At 47.0% G+C, this 24,438-nt stretch overlaps 1 protein-coding gene across 1 annotated transcript in view; it reads right to left on the bottom strand.

Moving 5' to 3' along the window:
- LOC144151901 (caveolin-3-like) overlaps positions 1 to 23,514 on the bottom strand; it is a 52,133-nt gene extending 28,619 nt beyond the window's left edge. Inside the window, exon 1 of the mRNA XM_077683065.1 lies at positions 22,558 to 23,514. Within this exon, the coding sequence (XP_077539191.1) occupies positions 22,558 to 22,734 (177 nt within the window). The 5' untranslated portion in view covers positions 22,735 to 23,514. The remainder of the gene's footprint in view (positions 1 to 22,557) is intronic.
- Positions 23,515 to 24,438: the final 924 nt, after the last annotated feature.

Below are 24,438 nucleotides of genomic sequence, written 5' to 3'. Positions count from 1 at the left end.
CACGAAGTGCGCAGACGAAAATTACAAGCTTCTCATTAGGCAATAAATGTGTCGTTCTTTTGAACGAATTTTGTCGTTGTCTCGATTTTACGAAGTTCCCGATTTAACGAAATAATTCGCGGGCCCCGGTGACTTCTTTAAACCGAGTTTCAACTGTATTTCTTTTGAAACATACCTAGAGTAGATTCAGAGCTATGGAGAATCTTACACAAGCTCCGTAGTGAGTGAGCAGTTGGGAAGCGAGCGCATGCAATAAATGATCGACGCGCGACACTCACGCACTTTCGGTCAGGACCTAGCGGAAGACAACTTCGCTGTAAAACCACTTTGGCTTTGAGGGAAGATTAGAGCAAGCGTCTGTCGGATCTAGTTACGTTGGCTTTGCCACGTCATCGCCGTCAAGCGTTAGTTACGTCACCCAAGCGACGTCGCCCGCGTGCTACAGATATTGGCTACATTTCGCTGCCAAGCTATTTGGGTAGCCGCGGGGCCCGTCGCATTAGACAGTCGAGTGTAAAGCAAGTATATAAGGTATATAAAGCAAGTATATATTCGAATCGAGTATATAAAGCCAAAACCTTATATGTTTCATCAAATGCCAAAGTGACTGCTGTGGTAAACATAAACGTTGCCAAAATTGCCGCTGTTGTAAAAATTTACAAATAAATAAATAAAAAAACATTTTGCCTATTGTGGGTCCGAGCAGGTACCAAGTGCCCTAACCATCACTGCTCTAACCCGGAATCATGCCACAATGAAACAAGAGTATGACTTACACACCCACCCACCCACCCACCCATTCACCCCCCCCCACACCCCCCCCCACACACACACACGCACGCACGCACGCACGCACACACACACGCACGCACGCACGCACGCACGCATACACACGCACACACACACACACACACACGCACACACACACGCACGCACGCACGCACACGCACACACACACACACACACACACGCGCACGCACGCACGCACGCACACGCACACGCACACACACACGCACACACACACACACACACATACACACACACACACACACACACGCACACACACACGCACGCACGCACGCACGCACACGCACACACACACACACACACACGCGCACGCACGCACGCACGCACACGCACACGCACACACACACGCACACACACACACACACACATACACACACACACACACACACACACACACACACACACACACACACACACACACACACACACACACACACCGAAGTCACATTTAAGTATGACTTAAGTCGCCCGCTCATCTGTCATGCAGCACGCATAATTACGGTGAGCGTGAGTGTGACATGACTGGTGAGCGTGACGGCACGTGGGGGCACGCGGTGTAGAGCTCGGACTTTCGGGAAGCTTCCGCGTGAATTGCGGTCACTCTGCTTGTTAGAGTTTCACTTCAAAAGACCAGGATCTGAAAAATAGAATAAAGTGGCGCAAACACGATGAAGTCTGTGATAACCGCTAGCTGTTTGCCTTCAAACCACGTAAGCAGACTAAGGGCTCGGTTTGATTTGCTGCTTGTCCATATGTTCCCATTCGCTTAGACTGAGGATGTCTTGGAGTGGTTGAAGCTCCTGAAAATAAACTCATGCTAATAATATCATATACAGTTGCGTTATCATGTAGGATCATCCCACATGGCAGGTGTGTTCATGAAATTGGCTCAGTACATCCATCGAGTCCCACTGGATGAAAAATACTGACGCTCGGATGCACTTACATACACGCAAATACAAAAACTCATGGAACAGAATACAGCGTTTATTGTAGACATGAACCTTCGGACGCCTCATCCGAAGGCTGTGTTCTCGGGAGACACCCCTAACGCCTTATTACTTGTACTTTATTCCTTCCTCATCATCGAAAAATATCAATTTCCACAGAAATAACCAAGAAAGCTTGGCACATCCTACGCCACCTCCTGGGTAACGCCCCTAGCAAAACTGCCACTTCGCAAAACATAGCCCGACTTATACACAACCACTCTCAACCGCCTGATCAACTACTCTCCCAAATCCGCCACAAGTTATTCGGACCTGCATCATCTCAGACAACTCCCTCGCACCCGGACTACGTGGGCACTCCCAATCCTCAGCTCGATGGCGCTTTTACCATGGACGAGCTCACGCAAGCACTAACCCGGCTAACCCGCACAACAGCACCCGGACACGATTTAATAACGTACAAGCTACTTCGTAACCTTAACGACGACCACTTAGAATCCCTGCTTGCCTGTTACAACCACCACTGGACTAACGGCACAGTACCGCCCCAGTGGCGCCACGCAGATATCACTTTACTTCCCAAGCCTCACAAACCCATCACTTTTGACAACTTACGACCGATCTCCCTCACATCCTGTGTGGGCAAGCTTTTTGAACATCTGGTGACTCGCCGTCTAACGGACTTCCTTGAAGACACCAACCGGTTACCTCACACCATGTTCGGGTTCCGTACTCACCTCTCGGCGCAAGACGTCCACCTCCAACTCAAAGAGCGGGTTCTCGACTGCCTCAGCAAAGTACATCCCAGTTCCGTCCTCGCTCTCGATATACAAGGCGCCTTTGATAACGTCACTCACACAGCCATTCTCCGCCAACTACAAAACACGGGCTGCGGATCTGCCACATATAACTATGTGAGAGCCTTTTTGACAGATCGAACTGCCACTCTCCACATTGGCCCTCACCAGACAGAGACCTTTCACACACCGGCAAAGGGCACTCCCCAAGGCTCGGTTGTCTCACCCCTACTTTTCAATATAGCGCTCATGGGACTCCCGACAGTACTTGAGCAAATCCCCCACGTGTCGCACGCCTTATATGCAGACGACCTCACCATATGGTCCAACACAGGCTCTCCCGGACAACAGCAAGACAGTCTTCAACAGGCAGTCGACACTACGCTCCAATACCTCCAAACCTGTGGTCTCTGCTGCGCCCCATCAAAATCCGCCTTACTCGTCCTCCGAGCACGAACCCGGGGCCGCCCACCAAACCCTACCCCCGACCCCTCACTCACTCTCAACGGGCAAGCAATCCCCACCGTCAAGACCCTCCGCATCCTAGGAGTCCACTACCACCACGACGGCTCCGGGGCCGCGTACCTCCCCAAACTTATACAGACAGTCTCCCAACTTACACACCTAATTCAACGAATATGCTCTCGCCGACATGGACTCAAGGAAACAGATAACTGCCGCATCATTCAAGCAATGCTGATCAGCCGCATCACCTACGGGGCACCCTATCTTACCTTAAAACCACAAGAACATGCCAAGATTGATGTCCTAATACGCAAATCTTATAAGACAGCCCTCAGCCTGCCTACCTTCACTTCTACCGACCGCTTATTGAAACTGGGTCTACACAACACCCTCTCGGAAATTATTGAGGCCCATCTCCAAAACCAACTACAGCGCCTACAACTCACACCCGCCGGTCGTCATCTGCTCAAAACGTTAGGCCGGAAGGTGGTACAAACTCCGGACTCGCCGCAACGCATACCTCCATCAATGCGATGCAACATCCATGTCCTCCCCATTCCGCGCCATATGCACCCTACATACAACGCCGGCCGTCGTCAGCATCGTACACGCCTCCTCATCAGAAAATACGGCAGCGACCCGACCACCCTCTATACGGACGCCTCTCCCTATCCTCAACGACCAGCTCACGTCGCCACTGTTGCCCGCTTCGACAATGCCTTCCTCACCTCGGCAACTGTCTGCACAGAGTCTACTACCACGGCCGAAGAAGCAGCTATTGCCCTCGCAATGACCCAAGCCATGAGTCCCAGCATAACGATACTGTCTGATTCACAAGCTGCCTGCCGTCGTTTTGCACTCGGACGAGTCTCGGCTCTTACCCTGGCCATCCTTTCTCAATGCCCCACCCTCCCTCATGCCCGCATAGTGTCGACACCCAGCCACACTTCCCTCCCTGGGAACGAGGTGGCACACGCCACCGCCCGAGCTCTCCTTCACCGGGCATTCCCAGAAGAGGGCAACAATGCAGCCAGTATTACAAACTCCTTTGCGCCCCTCTCCCAAACATACACCGACATCCTCTACCACTACAGAGCAACCCGACGCACCTATCCCCCTCCCCACCCTTCCCTTTCTACCGCTGACGCCTGCATTTGGCGCCGACTTCAAACCAACACTTATTACAATCACCTCCATCTCCACCACATATCCCCTACTAACTACCCACTCAACTGCCCCCAATGCGATGAGCCTAACACCACAGCTCATCTCGTCTGGACGTGCCCCACCAACCCTCCACCTCCCAGATCCCCTACCCTTGAGCAGTGGGAGTGCGCGTTGCAGAGCTGCCAGCTCGAAGACCAGGAGGCCCTGATCTCTCGGGCGAAGATGGCAGCCGCGGCACGCGGCCTACCGGAATAGGATGGCCGCCCACAGCTCCTAACTCTTTTTCTCCCCTACCCCGTCCCTGCTTTTCAATAAACGTTTTCTCTCTCTCTCTCTCTCTCCACAGAAATAAGTGAGGAAACACTTTTCTTCTGCCTTTATTCGCGCTGTTGGCTGTTGATTTTCCCTGCCCAACTATCATCATCCTAAGGGCCACTAAGTGCTATTTATGACCCACACAAGCGCGCGCACGCACTCACGAATGTACGTACGAACGCACGCGCGCACACGCACACACTTACAACTAGTGTTCTTGAGAAGACGGGCGAGTTGGTTCGTAATCATGGCAAAAATAACAGCGCGAAGAAGCTGAACGGAAGACAAGGAAGAGAAACATTGCCGTGTTTCTCTCTTTCTTGTCTTCAGTTCACTTTCTTTGCGCTGTTTTTTTTGGCCATGATTACACACTTACACATTCACGTACGTGATTTGCGCGTGCTTGGAATCGTAAGATTCGGGTAATTTATTTCCTTTGCGAATACTGCGCGCGCCGAGAATTCCTGTTCACTTTTTGGACGACAACACAAAAAGTAATGGCAAACGCAAATCGTCGTCTGCATCGTTTGGAGGGTGTACAGTTTGCGGACAACGACAAAAAGTAATTACAACCAGCGCCCGCGTTTTCGGGAGATCATTGACGAAAATTAGCGCACCCCTCCCAAGTTTTTTTTTGTTTGTTTTTCCCCACTCTCTCGGGTTTCCTTCCACCTGGATCTTCAGAGCTAATTGCAAACGCGAGCAGCTGGATTTCGAACAGCAATTAGCGAACGTCCATTCCACGTGGTTAATTCGCGGCGCAGCACAACTACATGTAATCACACCGTCGTTTCAGACCTTCGGTAAATCCTGCATTTAATTGGCAGTAAACGCACTGGTGCTTGTATCTTATTATCTTATTTCCAAGAATGAAAATTACAAGCATGATTCCGCATTTTCCCGTTTACTGAAAATTCATGTGTTTGTCATGACTTCCAGTAAGCTCTTCTTGCCATTTTACGTGGAATTATAACGATTGCCCCATTATTTATACGGCTGAAATAATGGTGATAGAGGCCATTCTCATCGTTTACTAAATATTTGGGGGTAGAGATAAAGAGAAAGTGAGGCAGTTCGGCTAGATTTTTTGTGTTAAAGGAAGTAGAGGTGCGCCTACATGTAATGTGAAAGCTAGTGAAGCTTACAACCTTGCGGGCTCAAACGTCCCTTTTGATTAAAATGAACTTTTTCTATGTCATTTAAACCGCCGCCTCGACACGCAGGTAATGTTTTCGCTGGCATCTTCACTTAGTATTCCGTGAAAGCCATTCACGCGAAGCGAAAAAAATCTCTCGAATGGCTCAGTTAAGATTTCAAACGCAAAATGTGATCGCTCTTGGTCTCGTAACCAACTGCAAGATACCTCAGAAAAGGCGATTTACTTCGTGTATAAGAAGCGGGCGCCATTAACACTTGGCACAATTTCAACTAATTTACATTATTCGAATGAATATAACAACAGAAGAACTTGGTTAGAAACTTCTCATGGTATTTCTATGCCCAGAACTGGACATGGGGGCTGGCAGTGTTATATTGGAGGAACTAGGAGACTTTTTGCGTTTGAAGGCTATCGCGTTATGCTCGTCGACATTACGGGGTACATTTGCGGGTACAGAGTTTCGTCTACGTGAAAACCAAATGGAAGCGTTTTTTTTGCTGACTACGAAATGGTCGAATCAAAGTAGTAATTGTCCTTGAGGCTTTCTTTTGGTATGTACATGTATGTTGTCAGAATAATTGCGGAGTGACTTTCGGTTTGATCTTTGATGGGGTTAATGTAGCTGCAGTACAGAAAAATGATACTTCCTGTTTTTATGCCAATATTCAATGCATTTTACGGCAATATTCAATGCATTTTATTCAAACGCTAATGTTCCGTTTTTATAAGCTTTATTCTTTGTCTCCAGGATTATTAGGGGCACGAATAAACCTTCATTCCCGCTTTTCTTGCTGTATGCGTTTTTTATGATCTCTCAAGCTCCTAGCGCCATATTGTACTATGTCTTCCATAAAAGCGAGCCTGACCATGAAGCATAGATAGGCTGCAGCTTTCCAACCCACCACCAGTCGTTGCACGGTTCATAAAGCCACCATTGCCGATTGCCCAGATAGCCGTGGGTATATTTAAACGTAACGCATGTACATACACAAAAATTGCATCTTGCTTATAGTTAAATGCTCACGGCAGGCTTGTTTTTCCAAAAAAATATAACTTCGAATAAGAAAACGGAACAGAAAAAAATCGCGTTAAAGTGGGACAAAAATAAACTCACAAGAATAGTATCGTCGTGATGTCGTGGTAGTCACCAAAAGCAATAAAAAACCCAACAAAAGCCGCTGTCTGGGTTATAAAGGACGCCCAAAAACGGCAATATTACAAACAGAACATAAATAATTGGATTCATTGGTGAATCCATATGACGACTCTCCAAACTGCACCCCTGCCTAACGCCTTACAATAGTGACCACCTTATGATCGAAATAGATACGGTATATGATAATTCCCCAGTAGGGAACTCGACCTCGAATATTTCCCTTCCTTGTTCTTTACCGTCTTTCCTCACTCTCAGGCTTTCTCAGCACTGCTCGATTTTTCAGGAGGACAACATGAAACGTTTTCTTGCAGAGAGAGAGAGAGAGAGAGAGAGAGAGAGAGAGAGAGATAGATAGATAGATAGATAGATAGATAGATAGATAGATAGATAGATAGATAGATAGATAGATAGATAGATAGATAGATAGATAGATAGAGAGGGAGAGAGAAAGAGAGGGAGAGAACTTTCATGAAGACTGAATAGGTTAGCCCGACAAACCGCGGGGAGCGCTACTTCAGATGGGTGCGAACATAGGTGAAAAAAAAAAGAAAAGGGGAAAAGTAGGTATTAACAACGAATAAGAGGGATACCAAAATGAAAACACCAAGAAACGTAATAAATGTACAGCATCAGGAGAAAAAAATCTGACAATCTTAAGGGCTTTGTTTTTCTATAATAGCCTTTTATTTCAACATCTTTTTATTCCAACAACAATCTTTTTATTTCAACAACAAAAAGCCACCATACGGGCTTGACACGGTTCACGGCTCTGTGTACAAAACAAGCGGCAGCGGCGGCTTGCTGCCAACATGAGCATGTACATACTTCAACACATACGAAGTTACAATACATGTACAATAAAACACAAACCTCATCGCAAGAAGATACGCGTACGCATAGCAACAAACTATAAAAACAACTTAAACTAGAGACGATGCAAAACGTAACACCATTTGTCTAAGATAAAGAAGAAAAAAAAGTTAATTACACCAAACATATAGTTATACAATCACTAGACAAGAAGTGGGTATGAATTTACAGCACTGTAAAAAAACTGATTTTTCAAACAAATACTGTTCAGCTTACTTAGATAAAAGGGAAGAACGTGACGTAGCGTTTGTGTGCCGTAGTTTGTGGCTTCTGCACAACGGCCAATGCGGTTGTTATCCCTTAGCAGTTCCGAAAGCGAACGCTTTGTTACTGGGACCGATGGCGTCCTTTCAAAATAATTAATGATTTCTCAATAGACCGGTTAGTCTACTGAAAAGCTCGGTTAGTCTCTGAAAAGAACTCTGGAAATGCGGCGCGTGCATGACACCGGGCTTTCATTCTGTCAAAACGGTAAGTTGAAAATCGCGAAAAAGTAAAGGTTCTAGAAAAGACAACACACGCATCGATCATTAACAAGGAGTACAATAGCATACCTTTTTCTCATGACCCCGTATCGGTATACATTTGCATCGTTTGTAGCTGCGCTTACTTAGTGCGCGAAAAATCGTCGCATGAATTTGTTCATTCCTTTACGATTTGGGTATCTGAAGGTTTGACAATCGATTGGACGCACTTTCATCGGAGGTTTGACGCACTTTTAGCGAAACTTTTGACGCATTCCTAACGCACTTTTGATGTAAAAGCACCTTCGCGCTCTTTAGGAAGGAATGGTACAGTTATTTTGGCAAAAGCCATACTCAGAGTCGAAACGTGGCTCTCGAAGGCTTTGTTCCTGTTCTCGTTGCAGGAGAGGAGTTTGGCGCACGCTCGCCGAAATGAAGAGGAGTGTTCTAAATTTGTTCATCGCTGCACCAGCTTGCGCCCTTCATTCGTTTACCAAAACAGCAGGGACAAGCAACACGTACATGGCATGATATTGAAACCCACTAAATGCGCCACCCTCTTAGAAAGTGCACTTGTCACGACGCGGCGCAGTTTTCAAAAGAGCAAAGAACAACGCGATGCTCTCGGTTCCATTGGCCATGCACGTATCTTCCTGTAACTTAGTTATGGCTCGCTGTTTCATTGGTCGTAACTGTTTCTATTCAAACATATTTATGGCGTAGATAGAAGAGAGCTCCTTGCTTCTTGTCGTATATGTTGAGCTCACAAAAAAGACGACGATGGCGACGACGATGATGATGACTATTGGTTGAGTTTACTGGCGAAAGGGCAACTCGAGCGAAGAGTGCCAAATAAAAAAAAATAACTGTTCGAGCGGAATGGCAATTTGTTCCCAGTCTGCCTAACTCAGCAATTTTATTTGGAAAGGGCGCTACCCACTTATAACTAGCCTAGTCTCTTCTTTGATCGACTTTGTGCTCAACCTTATTGGGAATAAAGTAATTGTGATAAATAGATCTGAGGGTTATAAATGCTCCGGGATAAATGCGTGCCCATTCAACGACGCGGCATTCTGTTTGCCGACGCCGCCCTGCGCTCCTGACTTTGCTAACTGCTTCTTCGACGTTCGTGCTTTCGCTCCTGTGGGGCGGAGCGCAAGTTCCATCCGATAAAATTTACATAGTTCAAAAACCTTGCGTCGTTCATGCTACGTTAAATTACCAGAATCCTTATTCTTCCTCTTTTTTTTCTTTCTTGCTCTCTCTCTCTCTCTCACACACACACACACACACACACGAAGACAGACAGACAGACAGACAGGCAGGCAGGCAGACAGACAGACAGACAGACAGACAGACAGACAGACAGACAGACAGACAGACAGAAGTGATATATCAGGGAGACATTATATGCAAGTGTTTACGTCATACATTAAACAAACTAAGAATAGCTACCCAACTTATGCTCTGTGTTTCTGATTTTAGGGGCGAAGCCCATTCGCGGCTCGGACTGTCGGTGTCTCATGTCGTTATCGTCGCCTTTGTCTCATGCTGTCAGGGTACTAAAACACCGGGACTGTCGCTAACGCGTCCCGCTGGAACGCTTCGTAACGCGTAGTGAAACAACACCCGGGCACTTGTTTTCGCCTTGCGCTGGAACACTTCGTGCTTCAAAAACACGAGACTTTTACAGCAAAGCTGTATACGCCTACCCCAAACAGTTTCATCTCCGTTGGCAAAAACGCCAAGGCCCCAAGAATACACTTATACACTGCATGCTTCGCCCCACCCCAGGTTCGACTTCACTTTTTTGAAGAACTGCGTGTTGGGCTTGGTGGTATAGGTTCATGATGGAAACAGCGCAAAACAAAACTTGGACAATACAAACTTCGACAGGTTTGTAGCGTTTGATATCAATTTGAAAGCGGGATTTCTTGTGGCCTTTCTTGTCCAAATTTTGTTTTCCGTGGTCCCCATCATGTCGTCGGTACGTTCATACGAGGAAAGTTGAGCCAAGTAGTAAACGGGCCCAGTTCACAGAAATCCGCAGTCTGCATTGTGGTCCCAGATATCCGTACACGCTTTTAATCAAGACTTTGGTGGTCTAGCTCACACCACCCATTTTATTGCCTGATGTGTGTCGCGGTGGTGCGCAGAGGTTTTCTCGTTCTATTCCGGTGCAAAATAATCGGTCATCAAATATTTCGCGAATACTCCCGCTACCTGCGCGAACCGTCTTCATTGATTTTCAAGGCGCACAGTCCCAGAAGGTAAAGCGCCGATTCCGCGAGTACCTATTGTGATTTGAGGCAATTCCAGGTTACACTTTACGTTGTGCCTCGGATATTAACCAACGGCAGCACAAGCTACATCGTCGTCCAAGATAAAATAAGCAAAGCAGTGGTGCCAGTCGTAGAGGTCGGGTACCATACCAAAGTTGCCGGCCTCTTTATACAAAAACAAAGCGAAAACATCGCAGCCAAGGAAATTGTTTCCGGGAAGCAAGGTCGATGACAACAAGAAACAGCAAAGAAGACGCATGCGTGACCGCGAGAAAGACGCACACGGGCCGCCAGGTGGACACTGATCGATTTGTCAATTCGCTGCTTGGAGAGCAACCACTGGGGCACGCGCCGTCGGGGGTCGCGCGCAGAGGCTCAGGTCTACAAAAGGGTCCGCCGCACGTGAGAGGGCAATCCCATTACAAGGAAGCAGTTGCCCCTGCACGATGCGCATCGTGGCTGGTGCAGTTCACCTGCCGCAATGCGGCACGACACGTGTGGCGACTTGCGCAACACCTAACACACCCCCATGTCCGCGCACTGCGTTAACATTAGACAAGCTGCAAAATTCCAATTCCGGGACGTAAGGAAGGAAAGCAAAATGGTAGCCCACGGAAGTATTAAGCAGCTAATTATTTAACGAGAAACGGCCATAGCGGTCTCCCAAATTGAGTTGTGGTAAAACTAAAGCATGGAAAGTGTTGGTTGCTTACAAACAATTACAATCTACCCGATATTGAGCTGTGCTTTGTGCAACAAAAATAACGACCCGTAGCATGTGCTCGGCACATTACCGCGTCGACGCCCATTCCGCTGCGTGTGACGGGAACGAACTTCAGGCAGAATTGTCTGGCGTTCCTCCGAGCAGCGGGTTCAAGCTGCCAACTCAATCACGCGGGCATAGCGAACGTGATCTCGGGCTTTTGGGGTGGGCCACTCTTTTCTCTGCAACAAAAGCACTGCGGGTAAAAGCTAGAGGGAAGCTATAAACAGTACAGGGAAGAGGAAGCCGCGGACTTCCTGGCTTACTCCTGCTTTCATAGAGCTGATGTAACGCGGAGCAGTAGGAACGTAACGTTTTTTTGGCGTATTTCTGAATTCCGCCTTAAAATCAGAATCGAACGCTACAAACCTGTCCACAAGTCGTGTGCACAATTAAGCGGATGTTTAGTGTCGCAACAAAGGACAATCCAGAGGTGGCATAGTGTTGCCTGCCCTGCATACTTTAAATGGTGCATCAATTTAGTCTTGGTGCTGTACAGGTTAAACTATAGGCGGGAGGGCACCCTCTACAAGCTGCCCGCGATCTTCTAAAGATCCACTGATTATTGGGCCAGCTCCCTGAGGAGCCCAAGACCACACTCAACAAATATTCCTACGCTTCCCGTCTTCCACCCAAGCAACAACGACGTGCTTTGTTTACAGGCAGTTTGAGAGAGAGAGAGAGAGAGAGAGAGAGAGAGAGAGAGAGAGAGAGAGAGAGAGAGAGAGAGAGAGAGAGAGAGAGAGAGAGAGCTCTTTAATGGGAACTGGTGAAGTCAGCCTTGAGAGTGGCAGGGCTTGCTACGCCAGATGGGGGATGACTATAGTGATGAGTGATGAATGTAGGACATCACAGGTAGAACAGCGAAAAGGCAAACAAAAACAGTTGGATATGATATACAAGGAAATCCTGCTATCAAATTTTGGAGAGAAATTAAATTTCAAAAAGAAAATTGTTGGGGCAAACTCTTCATGAAAATATTAAGTAAAGGTGCAAAGGATGGCAAGAACACCTACCAAAAAGAACGTAAACAGATAAACACCACAGCGCAAAATAGTACATGTTTCGAGACACTTGCACTGATTACGATCAAAGAGATATTTCCAGATCAGAGTCTCGTAAAAAATGGAGCAGATCTTTAGTTTCCCAGGTGCTATCATTACTACTGACCCAGGACCTAATAAAATGACAGTTCGAGCCTGCCTCCGTGTCGGATACCAGACAAGGAGCTAGCTGCAGTTTTTGGCGAAGCAGCGAATCGAGGGCAGATTGATAGTTTCAAGAACTGCACAAGTTTGAACAGTATGCATGCTTCGTGCTTGAAAATGCTGCATGCTTCATCTGCCCGTCCGCTTAAGAGAGGAGTAACTTACGGGGAAATAAAACGACGAGGCGCAGAGACGTGAGGGGTTGCTGGCAGGAGAGTTTAAGCGCATGAATCCACACATCAGTAGTGTTTATGTGACAGTGGGCCCTGGAACAATTTATTTATATTGTCATGGTTTCATCGCAAGCGGAAACAGTCAAACAGCGCGGGCGCTATTGTTATAGTAACAATACCGCCAATCCCGCCATCGCAAGCGCAAGAGCGGGCTGGAAGACGAGAAAGAGGACAGATCAAGTTCGTCCGGGTCCTTTTTCTTGTTCGTTAAGCTGAATTAACCTCTATCAAATTGTTTGACTCCCCACTGCATGACGCACAGTTCATTTTCCGCCTGAGGCCTGATATTTTTCAAGGCATTCACTGGCCGCGGTTCCAGAGCTCCCAGATAGATCTAGTACAGTCATTGCTTCAGCCATTTCACGCAGACCTTTATCGGCTCCCCTTCCTTGTATTAGTGTGTAATCCGTGGAAATAAACTTTGATAATATCTACCCCCGAATGCAAAGATGTTGCCGGCCCAAATCCTCAATGAATTTGCTGGAGGATCATTTGTCAACCCTTCATTGCTACCGATGCCTCGTAAAGTGATGAGACGGCGCTGGTGTCGGGATATTCTCCCAGTCCAACGATTGGTCCTTTTCATTAGGTTACCTGATTACACACCTATTTTTCAGGCGGAATTATTGGCAATGATTTTGGCTCTTCAAAAACGTTATTCGTTAACATCATTAACATCCGAAAAAGATTCTTCCATTATCTGCACATTCCGGTCATTTGTTCCTAATCAGCTTTGTGAGGTTAGGCAAGTGTGGGTACCAGGACATGCAGGAATCTCATACAGTGAAGTGGCTCATCAATTAGCCAGTATGTCTTTTGGTGGCCCTGCGGTCGTGCAATGTCCAAATGATAGTTTTTTATTGGGGGCAAGATTTAGACGTTTACAACTACTCCAGACTTACCGGCAAGACGCCGTTCTCTCTTTTATAGATTATAGCCACCTTTGTCATGCATGGAAGCCGATGTTTTGTGAATCAAGGCTATGCGAGGTAGCAATCACTAAACTTCGGTGCGAAATTCCTCCATTAAGTTTTTATCTTTAGAAATCTTGTCTGGCTCCATCTCCGCAATGCGGTTTGTTCGACGAACTTGAAAATATAGATCATTTTCTTTTTAATTGCCCCAATGCGACGCACGCATCTGGGGCGGTATTCTCGAGTTTTGTCCCTTTTGCGTCCCTTTCAAAAGTGTCCCTTTTGACGACCCCGGATTGGCTAAAAGCAAACGACCGGAAGTGATGTAACGCAAGAGCAACAAACTTACTGTCAACGCCCACTGCTTAACCAGAAGTACGTCATGTATAAAGGGACTCAAAAGGGACGTTTTCAAAAGGGACAGTTACGAGAATACCGCCCCTGGAGTCAACCCTTAGACGCTTCCACCTTCCGCTATCTTCTTCCGAGGTTCTGTCACTAGTCGATTCTGCCCTAGGAGTCTGCCACAGGGATGTTCTGCCCGCCCATCACCATTATGTTGCGGCGACAGGCCGGTTTTCCTGCTAGGCAGCTAAGCGTTCACATTTACTTAATTTTTGTTCCTGACTCTACTTTCATATTGTACATGTTCAAAAAATTCTGTTCTGTATTTCCTTTTCTAAATTTTTAGATGTAAAATAATATAGTTCACATCCTGATTTGGTACAAAGCTTCTTGGCCAATACCCCGCGTGGCTACAGACCATGGTCTGAGGCAACCAAAGAACAAAGCTGCAATCAGGTTGCCTCGGGTCCTCAACCACGATTTGCCATTAAATGGTGCAGTTACCCCTTGTGAGCATACTAACACGCTATTATATATGAGGCGCTTTTTTTTCGATATCAGCTAAATCACCTACGCGAATTTGAGAAACAGGCTGAAGTTCGTACGAGCACCTCAATGCAACGCCGTCAAAGCTATTATATGATATATTTTGCATGCCAGGTAGAAGTTTAAGGCCACAAATATTTAAAATTATTCCGTGAATATGGCAATACTGGGGGTGTTAAGCTTGGATTTGGCTCATATTGAATCGAAACACTCAAGTTCATGCGGCATTCTCATGAAAGCGTTATTTAAAGTGATTTTCAAGCGTGGTCCGATTGAGTTTTGGCGGAAAAGGCATTAGAAATGCGCACAAGGGCCTCAAAAACAGTAGATCTATACATGGAGAGCAGGTGAGTCCTCTTGGCCCCATTAGCAGCTCTTTCCGAATTCTGCTCTTGGATAATTTTCTTTGGCACGCCTGAACGTACTCATGAAGTAAGCAAGCTCTTCATTGCTTTGCCTTGAATTTACAAAACGCTTCACAAGAAAGCTGCTCATGTCTTCTTCTCTTTCATGAAACGATTCTTACTCCCCGCGGTGAAAGGGGGTAGAGATTTGCCAGGGCTTCTAAGCGGCGGGTATTTAGTTCACTACTAAAATGGTAAATATGGGAGTAAAAAAAATAAATATAACGAGTTTTTTGGTAGGGTAAGGTGAGACGTAATGACACCATTGTTTCACATCTCTCAGTTTCATTTCCATTAACTTCTTCTGCTGTTAACTTCGTCGTTGACATCTGGGGACAGATCTTTCGCTGATCTCCTAATTTCCGTCTGAATCCATAATAAGCCAGCTAAGAAAAGAAAAAAAAAACTACCGAAAACACCCGCGAAATAGTCGGCACAGTCAAGCCAAAAGCAAACACCCATTGGGCAAATGAATTTGGCTCATTTGGCTCGTTTCCGATATGGCTCGTTTGGCTCGTTTTGGCTCGTTTTCGATAGGAACTACGATCTGCGTAGGCGTTTTCAGGGCCTTATCTCAACTGTTTTCTTGCCACCCCTTGTTTTGGGGGAAAACTGGCGAGTTTTTGCCGTCAACGTAGTTTTGCCCAACTTAGTTTTGGTTTTTAGATCTGGCTCATTTCGAAAAAAAGCGTCCTATGCATGCTTTAACGCATGCGCAACTGCTCACGGAGAACAGATTGCTTATGCTGCAGTCACATCTCACTCTATGAGCGCAAAAAGCATGACGGTTCTTTCAAAACGCGCGCAACCTGCTGCACCACACGATTTGTACATGCTGAACTGAGATCAGAGAATCGCGTTGCACGGCAGTGTGTGCAAGAGCCAATTTGTTTGGAAGCGTAGGGAAAGCGGCATAGTCTCATCTGTACCTGTTAGGGTGAAAATGTGTCTGAATGCGGGCTTGCCGGTACATACATAAAGACTCCAAAACCACACTGAAATACCCCAACGAAGACAACCCTAGTCAACATAGTCAGTCTTGTTATTAGTCAGCGCCCAGTCTCGACGCGTTTATAATGTCTCATCGTTAAGGCCTCGTGAATAAACGTACGGTTTACCACATAACATCTATTACTCAATAGGTATCCAGTTTTTAGCTGATAGCATAATACGTGGCACTTGTGCGACAACTTGGCTCCAACACAGCCACAGGTAAATGGCACGCTACTCCCATTGGCAGCGTCGTGCCGTGTTGTTCCGTTAGGCCCTGCGTCGCAGCCGGTTGACTGCATGACGCAAGCTGGCCTAAGGCGCGTAGTTTCAACTGGGGTAGAGATAAATAGCCTTATGCACGTGGTTGGGCGCTGCCTCGCGGGAAATTCACTAGATGGCTCAAGTTGAAAAATTGCCGCAGCTGATATGTGGCCGAAGCTGCGATATGGCCAGTTTGTTGTCTGGTAGTTTTCCTCATAAGCAATAACATTGCACACTGAAACATAACACGCACAACTGAAATTACAAACAGTTTACCACACGGCTGCTACGTTCAGCGACATAACTAAATGATTTACTCAGCGACCAGTAATCCTCTCGCGCTTGCACATGATAAAAATGGCTATGGTGCCTATACCTTTTGTAAGATGAGAAACACCACTAATGTTCCTGTAAAATTATTGGACACCCGCGTGGGCTTTCAGAGCTTGGGTAAATAGTCACTCGGAATGAGCACATTTTTTAAGTAACAGAGTGAAATCATGATATATTCTCCACTGCCCTAGAGAACTTAATACAAGCTGCAAGCAGCGTAAAGGAGAAGAAAAAGGAGGAAACGAGTTGAACGGTTTTTATTAGATAACAAGCACGTTGCTTACAAACATGCCGCCTTCGACAGTCTGTGCCAATTGCTGCGTGAGAATGGTAAAAAAATACCCTTCCAGCTTTCTGTGGGGAAGTCGTCGGGTGCGTGAAATGCGAACATGAACCTTAGGGTTGAGCAAACAAGGGATGGGGCAGGCAAACAATCGAGCCTGCATAATTGGAACTCGGCACGCAGCTTATATTGATCCTTGGCCATTCTTGGCGTGCCCATGGGCCACACGTGCGTATGTGGATATTTGCCTGAGGCAGATAAATCACCGGACCAAAACGGATCAGGAATCTTATTACTGGCGAACACTCTCAAGACCCGCTATGTCCGCACAACAAAAATGGTGTTTAACATTTTAAAGCGAAGCTCTATATGGCTATGGTTCCGTGTATATTTCTTGTGCGTGAGCTAATGCGCCTTGCGGCAAATCCAACTTTATTGCGAAGGGTCACCATAAAAAGGTTCTAGATGTGCTTTCAACAAAACACCCCCCCCCCCCCCGAAATTGCGGTAAATCTCTATCAATGACGCAATTCCCGGAATAGCGTCGACAAATATATGAATCCTGTGAACCTAACACAAATTCTTCATGTATGAGCTCAATCGGTGCGGTCCTGATTTACGATGATTTAGTCTACGCTGTGGGAAAAAAATTAAAGGAAAATACGTACGAGGCAAGAACAACCAGCAGCTTTACTTGCTGAGGCAATCAACGTGAACATTAGGAAACAGACGAAAAATAAAATTGGATTAGAAACACTCAAATCACTGCTAGCTAAACTCGATTAGGAAGGTTATTGAAAAAAAGGAATATATCATTATCTGATATCTGCAGCAGAGTAAAGAAGCAGTTAACGTATCAGATAGCCGTAAGATACAGCTCCCCCGTGAAGCCAAAACGGCGCCCTAATACGGCGTCGGCCTAGTTTTTACTGGTATTTTAAGACTGTAATCACGTTCCTAGCTTTATGATCCATGGGTGTCGACAGCCACGCTATATTATAAAAATCCCGGGTTATCTCCACTAACGTGAAACCTGAAGGGGGGCGAAGAATGCAGTGTATAAGTGTATTCCTGGCGCCTTGGCGGTTTGCCAACGGAGATGAAACCGTTGGGGGTAGAGGTCGAGAGCTTGACTTTAAAAGTCTCTTGTCTTTGAAGCACGAAGCGTTCTAGTGCGAGGCGCAAACGAGTGTTCTGGTGTTTACTTTTAGTACCCGTTACGAAACGCTCCAGCGCGAGGCGTAAATGACTGTCCCGGTGTTTTTTAGTACGTGTTACGTTATAGCGTGAGGCGTAAATGACTTTCCCGGTGTTTTAATAGCGTGACTAAATGCAACGACGATTACGATGACGACAGGAGACGGCAACAGCCCCAGCCCATAAGGGGCCTCGCCCCTAAAAAACTGATGCGTTGGCGTAATTCCTATCGCCAATCAGTTAATGCAGTAAAACTCGACATTTATCGCCAACACCTCTACACAGCCTAAAGCCTGTCCAGTATTTGTGCTGGAACAAGTCAATTTCCTCTTTGCGCCGTGTTGTTCGTTAGGACCCCTGGAAAAATCTAAAAACTCCAGGCTACCATCCAGCAGTGCGAACAAGAACATCCAGGGTCGCGTCTGTCATGGACGAACCGTAAAAGACATGTAGATTACTGGAAGTATACGGAAGAGGACATGTCTGCTACGGAGCCATGGGCAGCGGCAAGATTCCGCTCCCCAGTGGGTACAAGCAGGCCACTTCTTGATAGCACACAGGCGTCTACTCGTTCGCTTTAAACACTCCTTGTATTCTTTTGAGCGAATTATAAACAACACCCGCTTTTTGGCCATAGTAACCCAATAGGTGGCACCACGGTTTCTGGCGCGAACCGGCCTGATTTAGAGCTCCAGCGGGGCCAAAATGTTTGCGTGAAACCAGTGATTTTGTTCTTGTAAAATGTTTCCTTGCCTGAATTTTACGCGTCCTTTTTGTAGGCTAGGGTGGTGGTACATTTTAGGTTGGTTTAAAATTGGGGTGCGGCATATCAACGCGTTATTAACGTTCTGCTTCACGCGGGAAGTTTCGGGCTTACACCTATATATTTGGGAACAGAATCTCGCTGGACAGGGCTATACCAGCTGCGGGAGCACTGACAAGGACACAAATGTGGTGGATGCACTCGCGTATACGTCACGGACACACACAGAGTGGGGCATGGCGGTTGCGCACGCACGGATAGGTGCTTGCAAGTTGAAGTACACGATCAGGGCCACGTCGGTAACTGCGTCTATCGTAGTAGACAACTTAGTGCAGCATGCCCCGCGTGTACCGGGATGATGATGATTGGTTTATTTTAATGGCGCAAGGCCAACAAGGACAAATGACATCAAAATAAGACATCCTATTTAATAAAAGTGATCAGAGGCACAACTATCCTCGACTGCATCCTATACGTGCTATTGCGCAGAAGCCGGATAGTACGAACGCCGGTTCGATGTCATTGCAGCGCGCACTTGTCCCGTGCGTGCCTGGCGAAGGTTGCCGCGTAATTAGCAAAGAGTGTTTTCTAGCATCGCTCCATGGCCATTTCCCGCTTTTTTCTGCTTTTTCTGCTGAAGTGTTGACGTTGGTACCACGGGGTGTAGAACGACGTGCCACTTCTTTCACGATTTGGCATAGCAGTTTACGCAATAAATGCGGATTTTTGTGCAATAGTCCCAATTAAACCCTACTCCGCGTCATTTCCTCGAATAGGGTGATGTGCCGTGAAAATAAATGTGGATTTATGAATATTATCCTACGCCTTAGTCTCCCTTTTGCACATAAATTCTGGAGTAGATAGGAATGCAACAGCAGAGGTAGAGAAAAAAATTGTCGTTTTTTAAAGGAGCCATGAAGAGAAAATACAACTTCGTTTAATATGAAAGAACTAGGATTCAGTATCTCACTCAGCTCCATTAGAGCCACAAAAGGTATTTTTTTAACGAAAAAAATAAGCCAGAAGTATTTAAAAACTTTCAAATTTTGCGCCAAAGTGACGTGTTATGAGCAAGAATGACGTCATACGGGCCAACAATAAAATTTAATTTTCAGTGCGTTAACTGCACGTTATCATTCAAGTGATGCGGCCAAATGGAAGTAGAGACCACATTACAGACGTCCAGTCATCTGTCATCGCGACAGGTCAGTTAGGCGGCCGCCAATCACACAAAAAAGGTTCCCTGACGTCACAGAAAAGTTGCGGGAAATTGGCTAGGGGGTCGCGACTGCCTCACACGTTTGCTTTCATATCTCCGTTATTTGTTCGAAGATTGCGATGATATTGGTATCCTTATTATTGGGACTAAGCAGTCTTTCAATAAACCCAACTTGTATTTTGTCTTCCTGGCTCCTTTAAGCACTGTTTCCGACTTCTCATAACGTTACCACATAGCCAGGCATGAGGGCGCACATCCAGAGGTTGCTGCAATAAAACGCAAAGGCAAGCAAACTAGAAGCGCAGGACCTTAATTTATGTGAACTGTTGTGGGATCAGAAAGAGTGGTTATACAACAAGAGCCTGTGACTGGATAAATGGGGACATGGGAATGTTATGTTCGTGGATAGCAGGTCATTCGCGAAGGCGAATAAGTTTGGTTGGGTAATGTTTACGCACGCCAGAAATGGGTTCAGTAGCGTGAAAATCAAATACATAAAGTTTCGCACTTCACGTTTTAAAAGCACAGTACAAGCAGTGTAGAATATCTGGAATGCAAATAAAATGCTTGGCTTTTTAGAACACCCCTCCGAGTTTCGCAGGCGTTTCTACTTCACGAGTGCTCTAAATGTTTTCCCTAAGAAGCAGCGCTGCAGCGTTCCCACATATATACACAGTCAACTGCAAGACGTGAATTATTCCAAGGGTACGTTGGTCAGGCTTTTTTTCGAAGAAATGGTTCATTCTGAAATTAAAAGGGTTGATTGATTGATTGTAGGGTTTAACGCGCCGACGCAACGCAGGCGATGAGGCGCGCCGTAGTGGAGGGCTCCGGGTTAATTTTGACCACCTGGGGATCTTTAACGTGCGCCGAAATCTCGTACACACGGGCGTTTTTGCTTTTCGCCTCCATCAGAAAAGCGGCCGCCGCGGCCGGGAAACGAACCCGCGACCTTGTGCGCAGCATGAAATTAAAAGGGAATAAAAACGATCGATGGCTGCTCAGCCCCGATTTCGTGATCATTTTATTTTGAAGTATGGGAATGTTTCCCACTGCCATTTTCCTTGTTTCATTTTTTGGCCCATTATTTGAAGAATTTGGTTTACAGGAAAACAACTATATAGCCTGTTTTGCTCAAGAAAACTTCTCATATACAGGGCTATATTTTCACTTACTTCGTATATCTATGTACTTTAGGACAGTAATAATTCGTGCTCTTTCGTATTTTTATGCGCGAGCGTGTGACTTCTGCTGAGCGACCTTCTCTCACGGATGAAATCAGAAGCCAAAGCGCACGTCTTCTTAGTGCGAATAAGGGTTTACATACTTGGTTTCTTTTATGACCCTCATTATACAGTTAAATGAATACAACCCGTTTCTTCATACAAATGAATACAAATGAATAATATACAAATGAATATAACCTGTAAACAGGTCATGCAACATTGTCGATGCTTTAAAAATGAAGCTCCACTCCCAGTGATGAATGAGTTACTAAAGTGCTGTGCTGCTGAACTGGAGATCATGCGTTCAATCCCGGCCGCGGTGACCACTTTTCTGATGGAGACACAGAGAAAGAATGACCATGTGTTCGAGATTTTTGCGCGGGTTAAGGGACCCAGGGACCCTGCCATATATTATTCCTAGTCCTTCACAACGGTGCGCCGCAGAGTCCACATTAATTTTCGCCGCGGCAAAAAACTAAACAATTAAAAATAAAACAGCCGCAAGGCTAAACGTTATTATGGTGTTGTTCTTCAAAAATGATGTAAATGAGGAAGCACTCATAAGCCAGGAAGTCAGTGACGGCTTTGAGTCCTCAGATAATCGCACACTGGAGATGCCTACTACATTTCTTGCATTTTTCCGAAGTTGTTAACTGTCTTCAGCTTTTTTCATGTAACGGCTGAAACGTGCAGTACCTGCTGAATGTACTGTTTGTTTAGTAACCGCATGACATTAATGGCAATAGCAGTCCTACGGTTTCGTGGCTATAAATACAGAAGAGAACATGCATGCGCGAACCGAATTTACTATAATCCGGACGAAGTTTTTTTTTTCTCTCAGATTCAGCCGGGTGAAAATCGTGAGAGAAACAGGACTGTTGAAGAGAACTGTAGAGGTAAGTCATAAAAATGCTGGGCCTGTAGCAAACATATTTGGTGAAGATACTGTGAGAATAAATGCAAAATAAAATGAAGAATAATATACAGACGCGCACAAATAAAAAAAACGGCAGAGGGGAGACAACGTCATCTGCTGGTCTCTTCTCAAAACTTTTTTTAACGAATTGCAGATAGTTTTCGTACTTTAAGAGGAATGACACTGGGTACATACACAACACCGATAAGAAAAAAAAAACAAGAGGTACAGTGTGCATGTGTCTACGGTTTCTTCTTCTCTGTCTTCCCCACTGTACACACTGTACTCCCTTTTAGAATGCTCCACCAGCTAGTGCACGAAGCCATCGTTGTCAGCTTCTGTCGGAACAAGATACAAAAACAAGTTACCCCAACGAGTTACCGGAACAAGTTACCCAACAAGTTACCCGCACTGCCCTGTCACTGGTTTTGAACTCCTGCAACAGTTAAAGGGCATAAAGCTTTTTTCAAGTATATAAGTGTGCGGAATGCGCGAAGCGTGTACCTGTTGCGCGGGCTCACCTGGAGGTACTCGCTGAGAACGTTGGGGTCCCTCTCGCTGCCTCCGCGCATCGTGGTGGACGGGCCACCCGCCCCGGGGCGCCTGGCGCCCGCAGCGTCCACCACCATCACTCCTCCTCCGGCGTTGATTGGCGGCGCAGGTCCCGTGCCCACCAGGGTGGCCGCACTGCCCAGCATCTCGGGCCGCACCGAGGCCGTGCGCTTTTTGGAGGCGCCCGCTTCGAACGCGTGCACGGCTGCCGCCAGCCGCTTCTTATTGCGTGCCGCCGACGCTGCTCCCAATCCCGCCGCCGTGGGTCCGGACACCGAGTGGCGCGCTCTGGCCGCGACCGGTGCAACGGCCAACACTGCCGCCGCTGCCGCCGGAGCCCGCGCGTCCTGACGACGCGATGACGCCGCCAGCGCGCCGTCGGCCGACGCCCCTCGTTCGTCGACGTCGTCGTCACTCACCCCACCCTTCCTTCCCCTTTTCTTTGCTGCTTCTCAGCCGGCCCGGCTTCTTTTATTCATGTCCCGGGAAGATTAGGGACCGCGCACGCACGCCCAAGTTCCCCAACTCACGCGCGCACTAACACGTGGGCGACGCAGGTGGAGCCAACAAGACGGTGCAGGCGCCGGGGCAGACGGAGCAGGGACGTCCGCTCCCCTCTCTCCTTCCTTCGCTCTCCCCCTTTCCCTTATTCCCGGCCGACGGAGTCCGGTGCAGCCTGCGGAGTGCCTGGGAGTCTCCGGTGGAAACGGGCTTATCTCCGACACTCTCCGTTCCTCTTTCCTCAGAGCACTGGACGGTCCGTAGTCTCGGTCCTGGTCGCCGCTGCCTGCGCCGAAGTCGTGACCACGAACGACCGCGTTCGCTCGTCAGGTCCGCCTCGGCTGGTCCCGCCCGTCCGCTCACCACATCCGGTCTACCCCCGCCCGCCAAGCCAGGGTCGCTCGGCTCGGTGCCAAAGCGGCCAGCAGACCCGGGGTCTGGCCCGATTGAAACTGAAAACGCCGTCGCTGACCTCGCCGCGCACTGCCCGTTGCCACCGCACCTTTTTATGTATTCTCTTTCTTGTTTTATTTTGTGCCGTCGAGGCTACAAAAGCTCGTCCCTGATCGCAGAGGGGTCACCAGCGTGCGCCCATCTCTCTCCGTGTCACGTTTGGTTTGCCCTTTTCCCGCCATTTTTTTTTACATTATGCGGCCCAGTTTTTTTTCCGGCAATGAACGGGGGGCCGCTCTCGTTTCTTGTTGGGTAACTTGTTCCGACGACTGCGCGTCCTCGCGGTTTATGAATGGTGGCGACAGATCGAGATTGACAAAAATGCAGGTAAAGGAAAAACGCGGGAGATCGAGATTGACAAAAATGCCGGTAAAGAAAAAACGCGGGACTTCGCTTAGACAAACTGACCCGCCCCGTTTCGCCCCCTCCATAGCAACGGTGCTTTCTATTGATCTTTGGTTCCATTTCATTCAAGACACCTGGAAACAAGAGCAAAATGTCGCTCATCAAAATTCAATCCGCGAGGTGAGGCGCGAAAAATATGTGCAAAAATGTCTGGCGGGAATCGCGGGGCCAGTTATTTTAATTCGTCCACCTTTTTTTTTTGGTGGAAGCCATAGGGGCAAGAAATTTGAATAAAATATACCAAACCGATTTGGTAATTGTTACCCTTATTTTTGATTTCTATGCCGAAACTGTTTATTTTACAGCGAGTATTTGTGTCATTGTGGCACTATATAATCTCGTTTGCATTAACATCAACAATATTCGCAGGCTATTACTATAACCAACACACATTATGGAGGTTTGAGGTTCATCTTTCCGTTTACTGCGCAAATATATTTTATAGGTGAAGGTGTCTGGGTGACTGGTTCGGCAAGGAAATGAAGCGTATC

The sequence above is a fragment of the Haemaphysalis longicornis genome, unplaced genomic scaffold, assembly GCF_048455015.1.
Source record: "Haemaphysalis longicornis isolate Haplotype H1 unplaced genomic scaffold, Haemaphysalis longicornis Haplotype H1 scaffold_9, whole genome shotgun sequence".
NCBI lineage: Eukaryota > Metazoa > Arthropoda > Arachnida > Ixodida > Ixodidae > Haemaphysalis > Haemaphysalis longicornis.
Note: the sequence above shows the minus strand (reverse complement) of the source record. Positions and strands in the feature narration are given on the sequence as shown.